Source organism: Periplaneta americana, chromosome 3 (assembly GCF_040183065.1).
Source record: "Periplaneta americana isolate PAMFEO1 chromosome 3, P.americana_PAMFEO1_priV1, whole genome shotgun sequence".
NCBI classification, from domain to species: domain Eukaryota; kingdom Metazoa; phylum Arthropoda; class Insecta; order Blattodea; family Blattidae; genus Periplaneta; species Periplaneta americana.
This window is the reverse complement of record NC_091119.1, coordinates 79,764,398-79,778,252: the sequence shown is the minus strand read 5'-3', so window position 1 is coordinate 79,778,252 and position 13,855 is coordinate 79,764,398. Positions and strand designations below refer to the sequence as shown.

General features: G+C 34.4%; 1 protein-coding gene across 6 annotated transcripts in view; it reads right to left on the bottom strand.

Annotated features, from left to right (window-relative positions):
• Positions 1–13,855, bottom strand: part of Cep97 (centrosomal protein 97kDa) — a 170,753-nt gene that overhangs the window by 39,317 nt on the left and 117,581 nt on the right. For 4 of the 6 annotated variants that reach the window (XM_069820845.1, XM_069820847.1, XM_069820850.1 and 1 more), the window contains one exon: positions 7,323–7,443. In XM_069820845.1, coding sequence (XP_069676946.1) covers positions 7,323–7,443 — 121 coding nt within the window. The remainder of the gene's footprint in view (positions 1–7,322; positions 7,444–13,855) is intronic. The other 2 variants (XM_069820846.1, XM_069820848.1) reach the window with 1 other exon arrangement.

Here is a 13,855-nt window from a genome sequence, read left to right as displayed (position 1 = left end):
TATTCTTCACCTGACATAATTAGGAACATTAAATCCAGACATTTGAGATGGGCAGGGAATGTAGCACATATGGGCGAATCCAGAAATGCTTATAGATTGTTAGTTGGGAGACCGGAGGGAATAAGACCTTTGCGGAGGCCGAGACGTAGATGGAAGGATAATATTAAAATGGATTTGAGGGAGGTGGGATATGTTGGTACAGTAGAGACTGGATTAATCTTACTCAGGATAGGGACTGATGGCAGGCTTATGAGAAGGCAGTAATGAACCTCCGGGTTCCTTAAAAGCCGTAAGTAAGTAAGTATTGGGTTGTTATTAGAGATGAGCAGTGTAAGTTGTGTCATCATATCATGCAGGCTTGTATCGTCCGTTTCTCTTACTTCTCAGGCTAAGTAAAGCACACTACATATCTAAAAGGAGTAGTTTATCAATATAGAGCTCTAAATTCAGTAGTATGGACAGTAACACATAAACAGTTTCCTTCACAGTAACTTAAAGTGAACGAAAGGTACTTACATTAAATATGCTAAATTATTATTAGAACGAAATACTGTATTCACAAATAAAAAAAGTGTTTGCATAAACATTCAGTTTCAAGTTGTGTTACTGTAGTTATAGTTATAATATAGTATGTTGTTAATGTTCTGTATTTCTTTCAAGCAATGTAAAATATGCAGTTGTATGTTAAAAAGTAACATTATTATTGCATATAAAATGTGTTTTTGCTGAGCGTTTGTAAAGGAATAGAAGACAGAGCTGGAGTGATACTGATGTGGAGGACAATAAGAATAAAAGGTAACTATAACGATGAGGAGAAATTCACTACTATGAGTAACAACTTACTTAATCACAATTTTTCATTCACAGATACGTCCACTCCACATTAGGACCTACGTTCATTTTATTAGCTGTCTAATGTCTGTAAGCAATAAAATATCTCCTCAATTTTTACAGCTAAACAAACATAGTCAATGGAATTGTGTTTGAGAAAATTTTTCTAATTATACAATAGACCTATATGCACTTTCCGTTAGAAAAGATGAAAGTATGTAAAAAAAAGTATATTCCAGCATTTGAAAACTACAGCAAAAGGAATAAACTTGGATTTAAAGCTACAATTTAATCTTAGTGCAATAAATTCCACTCAAGTTTCATTCCAAAAGTATGGCAAAGGGATGTCTATTTCTTTTCCGTTAAAACATTTGGCATCATGCAGTAAATCTTGACCTTTGAGAACATTTCCTAAATTATCGGATGTCATTCGTATTGGCTTTCGTCTTCTTCTGATCCTTCCTCTTGTTTCATTGGAAGATGTGGAAGATAATTTAGACCAAATAGCAGACAGTTGTGAACATGATGTCCAAAATCTTTTTGCATACATTGAGACAATATATGCAAGAGACCGTCTAGCAAGAGACAGAAGAGGGCTACCTCCAAGATTTTCACTCGCACTTTGGAATGTCTATGGCCAAGAGACAAATAGAGTGCAGAGTACTAATAAATTATGTGGAAGGGTGGCACTTCCGTTTTCTTAAAAAATCATTAGAACACACCATTCAAACATTGGGACATTTTGGAACACACTGAAAAATATCGTTCAGAAACACAAACAGCGATTCTACGCTTTTCCGCAGGACACGTAAACATCAGATACCTTGTTAAAAAGGTAGTCTACATCCTGAAGCAACGGTAACTAGAACAAATTGTGGGTAGATATCAAACATATTGTAAACATAACAACATTAACCTGTATTTGAGAATCATAAGTTATAAAATTAAATTGTATTCGACAGAACCACAAGGAGAAAGAGAACATTAATAACTATAGGCAAATCATTTGACGAAGAGATGAATATACTTAACATGGAATAATAATAAAATTATTATTATTATTATTATTATTATTATTATTGCTACTATTATTTTCTATGATCATGATATCATATGGACGAAAAATCCTTATGGATGAACAATATAGGTGAATGAAAAGGGAGTGGACAAAAATACAAGCTTATTTACAACGGAGGAAAGATTAGTGTAGACGAAAAATAAGAGTAGACGAAAAGATAATCGACAGAACTCATGTGGAAAACACATCTGGGAACAATGAATATATGTTATTATCCAATTAATAATGAGAATGAATGGTGGTAGTGTCAGAATATTGCCATTTCATTTATTTGTTAACTCTTATTGAAGGACTGATGTAATGTTGTATAAAATAAGAGTTTTTTTTTTTCATATTTTATTTTTCATTCGAATATGAACAAGTTTATTGTGGCAATACTGTTATTTTCAAAATAATAAGAGTAAAGGATGAGATTATTTACAGAAATATGTTATATTATGCATAAAGTAAAAGAATATTTTGTTGTAATGCATTATTTGCAGAAAGAATGGTTACTATTATATAAGCAAATAATAATAGATCAATCGATAAAAGAGAACAGAAAGAGGAAGGCTATGTCGTCTTTGAGACAGGCTCAGAGTTCACACGAACTGTGAAGAAGTAGCTGCATTCTCCAGGCAGGCCTACATGGACTCTGCAGGCCAGCAGTCTCAGACTCAGTGGGCTCGAGTTAGTTGCATCAAGCATGAACACTGAAGCAAGAGTTCACGGGGACTGCTTAGCGATCTTACTGCTGTACAGTAGTCAGTTGGAGGACCACGGTCTGCCCTGCTCATCTCTAATTGTTATAGCTTTTCAGAAAAAGAAAAGCACACTGTACGTGAATGTATGATCCGTGACAAAATGTTCAATAATTTACTATTATTTGCTGCAGAAGGATATTTTTGAGAAGTGTCGGTACCAGTGCTCCTATGTCACTATATAACCTGTTCTCACATATGCTGCAAAAATTTATAATTTTGGTGACATGTTTTCAAATATTTTCAGTTTGTCTGTTATTGTAGCAGTCTTCTTAATGAGTTGAGTTCCAAATTCTACTCGTTTTCCGAACTGTATATCATAGTTAAAGAATCTTGATTTTTATTTTCGTGTTAGATATCTAATTTTATTCTGATTTGGAGTGCATGTTGAACTCAAATATATAAAATGAAGAATAATATAAAATAATAAAAGGGCGTTGGCTGTTTTTGCATCACAAATAATATGTGTACTCGAGAACTCTAAAAGTAACATCACTTTGCAAACAACAAGAATATTTACAAAAGATTAAACTTCGAATTTGCTGATAACTAGAGCTCCACATCCCATGCATATCATTTTAAGCAATCTTAATAATATTATGTTCAATAAAAATTTTGAAATATAACTCATTAAGTTAAAAAAATTGTGGTTATATGGGGCTAGAGGAGAGTGGATGAGAACACTACAGGAGGCGAAGGCTCGTCTTGGGCTGTAGAGCCATGCAAGAAGAAGAAGTAGTTTTATGGGGTACTGTACCATAGCCAAGGCATCAAGCCTTGAACTAGCAGTACAGAATGAGTACTAATTCAAGTCCTCATGGGAAGAAATTTTCTCAAGAAATCTTGACCAGTGTATAGGAGAGGTATCCATGCAGCATCATGGTGAATGGGGAGCTACAGTGAGTAGCGAAATCCAGTTTCATAAACTGGCTATAACAGCAGAGAGATCATGATGACCACACATTATACATTATACCCGTACGGGTTGTATGATCATTCACCTTTGCTGAAGCATGTGGACGTGAGGCCAGCAGTCGGCTGGTCAGCCTTGGTCCTTCATGGGCTGTCACGCTACGGATTTAGTTACATGGGGCTTAGACCCTTTAACCGAATTCGGATATTTTCATTAAATATCGATGGCTAAGTAGTGATACCTCTTATCTGTGAATTTGCAGGTGAATCAGAAAACTGTTTTAAAAATTAATTTCTCTCAAAATACAGAAACATTTTGTATATGTTTCTGCTTAGCAAGATCTTCTACTCGAGGACAAAATATTAGTTAACTGTCCAATTTTGTGAACATTATGACAACGTAGTTATTCTAAATAATAATGCAGTTAAACTAAATGACCATTTTTGTAGATGTGAGGTATCACTTCTTAGCGGATATATTATTTTTCAAAGATCAAGTTTATAACTGGTTCACCATACAATTTATGCAATGTCGTCATTCTGAAAGATTTACAGATCTTCATAAAATCCATAATTTCAAATAACAACCCAACTACAAAAACAATAGCTGAAATAATAAAGGTGACAAAACGTTAGAAGGTCTAAAAAAAGAAAAATACTCATTCAGTTGATATCCTCAGATGCTGGCTTGCTAAAAAAATGACACTGCAAGTAAGTGACAACATTAGTGTGTTGGGACCATATACATCAGAGATGGTTACAGTGTGGTGCACAAAGCTTGTGAGTGTGGTTATCTGTTAGTTTGTCTCACTATGGTGTCTACAAAATAAGGTTCAAGAAAGAATGAGAAGAGTTTGTTTATAAGCCAGTGTTCTCTATTCTGTCAATTAAAAGTGTTGTAGTTCAAGCCTACACTACTAACCTCTTGCATCTTCAGGACACATAGCAAAGTGATTTCAGAAAATGTTCCTTTTAACACTACAATAATTATCACTGAAAAGAAAACTTCACAACAAGAGTACAGATCTATGTTCAAAAGAAGGCAGATTTAACAAATGGGGGAAGTTTTGCCGTTGTTTTTAATTCTATGAAGTCAAAGAAACCTTACACAGAAGGAGACTTTATTCAACAAAAATTATGTATAACTGATTTATATTTCGGATCCAAAAAATAAAAATTTGCAGAAAATGGTTGGCCAAATGCCTGCTCCTAGACATACAATAGAAAGGCGGATTTCTGTCATAGGTGTTGATAATATAAATAATTTACAAAAAGATTTTAACTATCACTCAGCCTTTAGTCTGCTTTTGGATGAAACTACAGACATGCATGATAAATCACAACCTGCCATAGATATTTATTTTCATTTTGTATTAAATAACCTAAGGTTAAGGAAGTACTAGTACTAAACTTAGTTGCAATGAAGGAAAGCTCTCAAGGTTGTAACATCAGTACTGCTACTGATGATGGCCCAGCTATGAGATGTAATGACCTGAAGACTTCTAAATTTCAAAACACATTGGCAATTTAATTAGTTAAAAGAATAAATGGTCAATCACGAGAAGCCTAATAACATACAGTAGTATTTTTTATTAATGTGGCTATTATAGTCGCGATGCTGTTATTCCTGGCATGACTCCTCCTCTTTGCTTACATCTTAGGAAGTGAAGGCTCTATAAAGTCTAGGTAGGTAGTATCGTTAGCCATTTTTGTTCTTTCGTTGCCGAGCTACCATACGAGGAATCTATTTGCCACACTGTTAAACATTATCATGTCGTAGCGCCTATGATAATAAATCAAACGCACTGTAATTCAGCAAATAACATCTTCGTGTGCTTTCTGCAAACGCCAACAAAAGAGCCAAAATGGCGGGCAATTATATTAAGACAGTATTTATCGAGCCTTAAGAAATGAATAACGTCTTCATCAGCGAATCACAAGACGCACACGTTTAAATGTAGCCGACCTGCAACGAGATTGGCTGCCGGAAATTAGAGTGACGGGACTATAATAAACAATGTTCGCAACCAATTTCTCTATGTACTAGAAAAATTACACAATTTTTTCAAGAAAATGAGAAGATTTTCTCTCAAACTGATGATACTCCATGGTTGACAGATACGGTATTTTTCACAGAGGTCAGTTAGCACAGAATGTTTAGCTTCCAGAGCAACATAAAGACTTTCAAAGAAACTCTAATCAACTAAAACTTCTGTTCACTTTGCTTCTCTGAAAAGATCTCTTCAAGAGTCTTTCTGAAGTTCAAGAAGAATTTTAAAGGTCTGGCAGAAGAAATTAATGACAAATTTAGCTACCTCAGTGATTTAAATCTTCATTTACTTTTCTGGAAAATCCCTTTCTTTTTGGTGTCATGTAGAATGGGTGCTCCATTTCAAGAGAAACTGTTGTAGATTCAGTGGCTGTAGATTTGGGGCTAGATTCAAGGCGAGGAATGACTAAAACAGTTGAAACAAAGTGGTTGTTCAACCATTGAATTTTTAAGCAGATTCCTGAACAAAAGTATCCAAACAGAATCATACATCCTATTACTATGAGTCATTTAAATTCATTAAATATCAGCATCGAGTGGTGATATGCATTTGAGAGAATTTATGCAAAAGCCTTAACTAGTCACCAAACAGATTTCAAACAGCTAACACACATAAAATGGATGCTCAAAATGAGACATATTAATATGTGTAATCTGTGGTAGGTTAATAATGTTCAGTGCTGTATTCATTAACCCAATGAACTCGTACTTAAATTATTGAAATTCCCTACACTCATATTTAAATGTCCAGTTTGGGGATGAATGTGCAGTGTGCCGTAAAATAGTTGGCAAAAAATAGCTTCGCAAGATTTTTGATGCAGAATTTATCAGAGACTGTGCCGAAAGTATGTGCTTACTGATTAAAATGTCTTATTATGATATTTTGTTTTGGTAAATCTCGTGCGAACACAGCATGTCAAACAAGGCAACATGGACTAAATATTCGTCAAATAAAAATATTTTTATAACTACTGGTATGGGTTTCATTTTCACTTGATTGCACTATAGACATACTTCAAAATATTAACATTTCAGTCTCCAAAAATATGTGAGACTTTTTCCAAGGCTTATACCCAAGATTATGGTCTCCAACAGACAAGTAGCTAACCATCTCTGATATATATTATTTTTCCACTAACATGAAACTTAATTTTGCAGAAAATTTTAGTTTAAATTATAATGCACTACTATCATTAAAAAAGTAACCAGACTTCATAACCATGTCACAATTCAGAGTCACTAGACACACTCTAAAATAATTTCAACAAAAGCACAAGTAAAAAATACTCCACAGATACATACACTCAAGAATCACATGGGAAAAAAGATGGCTGATGGAAAAACTGAAAAAACAACTATAAAAGAAAAAGTTATGTTTCCACTAAATTCTAGCAATGACTGCTTCACTGCTCATTTGTGTATAATAAGACTTTAGAAACAGAAAAATGCACATTATGTGAACAATAAGACTCAGGAGTACTAAAGTACACAAAATTAACATAGAAATTTCACAGTTCACTGACAAGAAAAACACAAATGGAAGTCAATGGAGAAATTGATTGACCAACTACATAGAATTTATAAGTTAAAATTGGAAACACTTCTAAATAAAAATTAAAATAGAGTTATAATTATAATAAGATTGAAATGTTTGTCAAAAACAACACCCACAATACTTTTATCCTCCATCTTGAGCACAAAATCTCCTTACTGTATATATTCCTGTGTGCGGGATGCATGTATATCATGGTAAGCAGCCATCACTCGCCTGTTGAGGTTGCGGGTCTGATAGCCACGCCACATACGCTGAATGCACACTGCTGCATGCTCTGCTGCAACACAGAACGAAATAGTGACCACTTGATAAATGCCTATCGTAAGACTAATCATTCATTCAACCTATGCCAACTTGACTCTAGTGAGTACAGGCACTCAGTTTGTTCACTTGGAGACAAAGAGTAGATGGATAAAATAGCAAACAAAATTGTGGGAGAAAACTGATTAGATTTCAACATATCACGCAAGAAGATGGTAATCATTTATGAAGTCTAATAAAAAAATACTGGCATCTGACTTTAATTTATTACTCCCAAATTACAGTAGCGTGCAAATTAATCCGAACAACGTAATTACTGATGCAAAAACACTCAAACGGGATAAAAAAAGGATCTAAGACATACCTCCGTAATCTATGTAGCCTCCCTTGTTCCTAATAACAGCTCTGAGACGATTTGGCATGGATTCCACTAATTTCCCACAAATATTCTTCATTTCTTCATCGCGAAACCATACACCAATGAGGGCAGAAATCATCTTCTCCTTTGTAGAACAATCCATTTTTTGCATTCTTCTTTTGCAAATTGACCACAAGTTCTCAATGGGGTTGATGTCGGGTGAGTTGCCTGGCCAGGGGAGTACCTGAATATTCTTCTTGTTGAAGAATTCTGTAGTTTTTCGAGAAGTATGGCATGGTGCCAGGTCTTGTTGGAACACACCTCTGCCATCCAGAAATGATTTTTGCAGCTGGGGTACGATTCTGGTTTCCAATAAGTGAATATATTTGTCAGAATTCATCATTCCCTTGATAGGTATTAATGCTCCAGTCCCTTCATGTGTAAAACAACCCCAAAACATTACTTTAGGGAGGTATTTGGGTGCTTGTTGGAGATGAGCTGCTGTTACTTTTTTGGATCCTTTCTGTACGTAAGAAACACGGTGGCCGTGGACCTCGAAATGAGACTCATCAGAAAAAAGTACATTCTTCCAGTCATTCACTGTCCAGTGTTGATGTAATTTTGCCCACATTAAGCGTTTTTTGCACATAACAGGGGTTAGCAGTTGCTTCTTAATAGGCTTACGAGCCCTTCGTCCAGCTTCCAAAAGCCTACGCCGCACTGTTGTGACGTGAATATTCGCCCCAGTGGTAGCCATTAACTCGCAGGTTAAGTCGACAGCAGTTAGTCTAGGATTTCCTCACAATTAAACGATCATCTGCAGGTGAAGTCTTCCTTTTCCGGCCACAGTTTCCTTTTTTCTGGGGTGTGATGGATCCAGTCTCCCTGTATCGTTTTATGATCGAATTAACAGTAGCCAAACCGATGTGACATTCTGCAGCAATTTGCCTCTGTGTCATAGAAGAATGCTCTGCTAATGTTATAATTTTAGACCGTTTTCGTGGAGTTGTATCCATTTGTGAAGACGACAGAATGTACACAGGATTGCAGTATTAAGTTTTCAACACAATTGAAATGCTTATAAGTACAAAACGACAGGCAAAATGTCACATATTATAAAAAAAATAATAACGACAGAACTTCAACAATGGAATTACACGTACTACAGATGTCAATTAAAGCGGTATGAGCAGCTGTGAGGCCAACAATGACAGAAAATGTAAAAATATGTCGTGTTCGGATTAATTTGCACGCTACTGTAGTTACAGTATCAGACTGTGGAGCATGGGACCTTGTCTTATTGAATGAGCTGAATGCATCAGCATTACCAGGATAGTATCATGCATTATTTACATAAATTTCCACTCAAGTTATTATTGTTTAAAAAATCACACTTGTCACCTCTGAGTTTACTGACAAAACATGAATTGCATGTGTACCTGCGCCATATATAAGATGCATTGTACTTATCACTTTCAATATTAATACATTTTCTCAACAAACTGCTGCTGGATTAAACTTTGTTCCTTAACTTTCTTTGTTCACACATACCGGTACAAGTCATATATTACGCAAAAAAAAAAAAACGGAGTTAAATATCATATATGAAAAATAAACGAACAACTCACAAAATTTGGGTTATGTTTCCTTACAGAGCAACTATTATTGACATATTATTTCATTTTTCACTGTTTTGCTTTGTATTTTCCAATCAAGATTATGCTTTAGAGTTTCAGAATATTTCTAGTTTTCCTATAATTTATATAGTAGTGACAACTATGATCAAATACAGGACATTATTCCATGCAAAATTGGACAGAAAAAAAACAGTGGAAGGTCGAAGCTGTCCATGTTTGCCTCCAACAATCTTGTGTTCTTTAATGATTCTGTTAGATGATACTTTAGAAACAGTGAAACATTTTGTAACACATCATGATGTAACTGAACAAATTATGATATAGTTAGAGTATAGCGAGGGCATGGTTTATTTCTTAGGAGCAAGCAGTCCAAAATGACTTGACTTTTTTGTAAAATAATTACATGTTATTGAAGGAAACTCATAGGGGAAAAACAAAATAAGTTAATGTCGTAAAATTTTCTGGACTATAATTTGAAGCATACAGTAAAACTTCATTTATACGTTTTTATGGGGGTCTGAAGAAAAAAAAAAGTGAGAAAAACATATAACTAAAATGACATTTAATTACATCTGAAATGCATTAATAATATTAATAACATGTGACTATTAAAAAATAAAGTTGGTTACAAACACACTCCCTCTTTCTTCCACTCAATGGAATTCAAAAACCAATCAGCAACCCTCTTGTCATATCAGGTTGAGTCTACTGTCAAAATATTTTCAGTTTGGATGAGTGTTGGGATAGCTGTATTCATTGTGGTCACAGCTTTGGACCTGGATTCACATTGTTTAAAATATTCCACTTCTTCCCTCTGCACATACTTCTCTCCCCTCTCTGAATTGGTTCTCCCACTGACGCCTAACTGATTTACTGAAGCTAGAATGTGCGGAGAGAAGAATGGGGAGCTTAGAATTTCCAGGAATTTCAAAGCCAGCCACATCTTAACAATGAACACATACTGTATTTACATGATTATAATATGCACCTATTCTTTTTGACGAACTGTCCGTCTTAAAAACTCGGTTGCGTATTATAATCATACTCACTCAGACTCGAACAAATGTAAATCAACACTCTATTGATGTTACAAGATACAGTGGGAAACAATTGCACATTTTCAATTAAACCAAAAGAATTAACCAATAATTACTGACGAAAGATTAGCATGAAGTTAGTCATTGTCAACAATGTTCTGATACCAACCCAGATCTGTTGACCTGATACTGCAAATGAGGATGAATGTGATGTATAACTAGAGGTAAGGGAGTGCCCTGGTAATATATTTTTAATCTTGAGTGGTTTTTAGTACAGGTGCGTATTACATTCACCAGTTTTTTCTGGATTTTAGGATAAAAGAAATTGGTGTACATATTATATTCGACAGTATAAATAGAGTATTTTCGCATTCTTACATTTTCACGACAAACCTAATTTCGAGCAAATTTAATTAGAATGTATAAATGAAGTTTGTATCTTTCAGGCTTTGAAATACAACCATACATGTGAGAAAAATGTATAACTGAAATAAATTAACATGGAAAGTATAGGGATTTTGCCGGGACTTAAAAAAAAACTGATATAAGTGAGAAAGTTATAAATGAAGTTTTACTATATAACAGCCAGCTTTGGCTCTATGCAGCTAAGATTTTCTATAAATAGTCTTACATTTCTTAAATATCCTCATTTCATGCCTAACAAACTTTTGTAAGTGATAAAAGCCTTTGAGCTTTTCGTATTATATATTCTGTACGTTTATTTCAAGTAGTTTAGTATCAAAGTCACTCCTAAGTATTTTACTGAATTTGTAGTGATAACTTAATAGTTTCCCATTGTAACATTATCTCTATTTACAATTGGTTTTTAATGAAAAACCTGGTTGTTAGATTTGACAGTGTTGATTGTTATTAAGTTTTTACAGACTATTGCGTAATTTTTAAGAGAATTCTCCATTGTTGCTTTAAGTTCAATGCTTTTATTTCTTCATTTGAAGGTCCACATTAGTAAATCATATGAGAAAAGAGCACATTTTACTCCAGATTTTTTGTTTGTGACAGGTTATTGATGTGGATATTAAAGTGTTGTACTAAGAACTGCACCTTGTGGTAAACCTTGGTGAATCTGTCTGTATTTGGAATTACTTCTATCATATCTGGTTGCAATGAAACATTGAGTTAGGAAATGGGAGATCCAGCAAAACATATAACTTCGTAAGCCTAAACTGTACAGTTTTAAAATAATTTTGGGTTGCAAGAATTAGTGAAGTGCATTCCATAACTTTTCCTACTCAATTTCCATTCTCAACTTTCCATGGTGCGGTTAAATGGTTAATGGTTAATTCTGCTCTTAAAGCTCTAAATCAACTACATGAATGGAACACATCAAATTTGATGACACTCAATTTAAGCAAAAGTAACTACCAAATATTTTCACTTGGTAAAAAAGAAAGAGAATTCAATATCCAATACAATGGCCAACACCTTCCTAGGACTTATGAATCCAAATATCTTGGAGTTATTTTCGATAGTAAGTTAACATGGAGCAACCATTTGAAATATATTTCTGAAAAGCTCGTAGAAGATTCTCCCTTCTGAAAAGACTGGCAGGAAAGAAATGGAGATGATCTAGAAATACTTTGAACACTACACACAAAATATTTATACAGCCAGTGCTGACATACTGCGGAGAAATTTTGATTACTTCACCTTTCATAAACGAAATAGAACGTGTTCAAAACTAAGCTCTCAGGCTCATTACTGGTGGAATCAAAACTCCAACAGATTCTATGAGATTCCTCACTAATAATATTAACAGCATCAAAATAACAATACAAGAAAAAGCACTGATCCAATATGAAAAACTTATCAAATTACGAGGAAACAATTGGCATTCATACAGTCCTCTCTGTAGATTAAAAACTCAAAAAAATTTCATATTCATGGTTCAAGAATTAAAACGGAAAATCAACATCCTGAATTTAAAAGAAAACTTACAAATTAAACCAAACCCTTTCACTCTATTAAATATAGAGTATAAACTAAATTTAACAGAAGAAATACAGAAATCAGAAGTAAATACTGAAATAATGAAACAATTGTCTTTAGAGACTAAATATATGTATCACTCTGTAAAAGGATTTATTAAATCTACATTCTTAGACTTCAACAAACAAAATTTGATAACACAATCTCAAGAGAAAAATGGAACTTTCTGCATCATAATCCATAGTTGATTCTCGATTTACAATGCAAATTGTCTGTAGCTGTATTTAGATTGGCAACAGGCCATGACTCTTTGCCCAAGCAACTGCATAGAATTGGAATACATCAGTCCCCTAACTGTCCATTGTGCAACTCAAATCAAGAAATGGATTCAGAACACCTCAAAATCTGTGCTTCAGTGGCTGACCATGACAATATTTTTGAAAAATATTGGAGTGTAAGAGGTCAAATGACTTTATTGTCAAACGCCTGGCATTAGAAAACAACAAGTGAAAGTCTCAGGAATCTTCTATGCCACATTAATAAATTTTAAAATGCAGTTAATTGTCAGACTCCAAAGCAGCTATTCTTTCAATAGTTTCTATAGACACATACCTTCATCTCAAACAGTAGAAATAACTAAAATGCTCTCTCAATTAATAACACTCAATAAAAGAATTGTATTCCAATGGATACCATCTCATTGTGGAATCCTGGGAAACGAAAATGAGGAATCTTTAGCAAAGAAGGGCAGCACTGCTACTTACAGACCTGTTACTAAATCTATATATTACTCTGTGAAAAGATTTATTAAATCTACATACTTAAGACTTCAACAAACAAAATTTGATAACATAATCTCAAGGGAAAAAATGGAATTCTCTGTATCATAATCCACAGTTAATTCCCGATTCACCACGCAAATCATCTGTAGCTGCATTTAGATTGGCAACAGGCCATGACTGTTTGGCCAAGCACCTGTATAGAATTCGAATATATCAGTTCCCTAACTGTCCACCCATTGTGCAATTCAATGAATTCGGAACATCTTAAAATCTCTGCTTCAGTGGCTGACCATGACAATATCTTCGAAAAATATTGGAGTGCAAGAGATCAAATGAATTTATTGTCAAACGGCTGGCATTAGAAAACAACTTTCCATGGTGCAACCTGTTTTCAACAAACGAGATTCTGGGGACACAGTCACAGTGATAACAATCGAGGAAGTGCCATTTCGGCATAATGTCCTGCCATGGCATGCATTAGCGTCCACTAAGTGGTGAATAGGGGATATGATCAGTAGAGTCATCTGACAATTTCTTCTGGCTAAGTCTTATGGACTCACTAATAAATGGCAGGCATGATCCACTAAACAGTTTGTGGTTGCATGTAGGTGAAATAATCGCCATAATATAAAAATATAGTGTCTACATTAAAATGGTTATACTATTT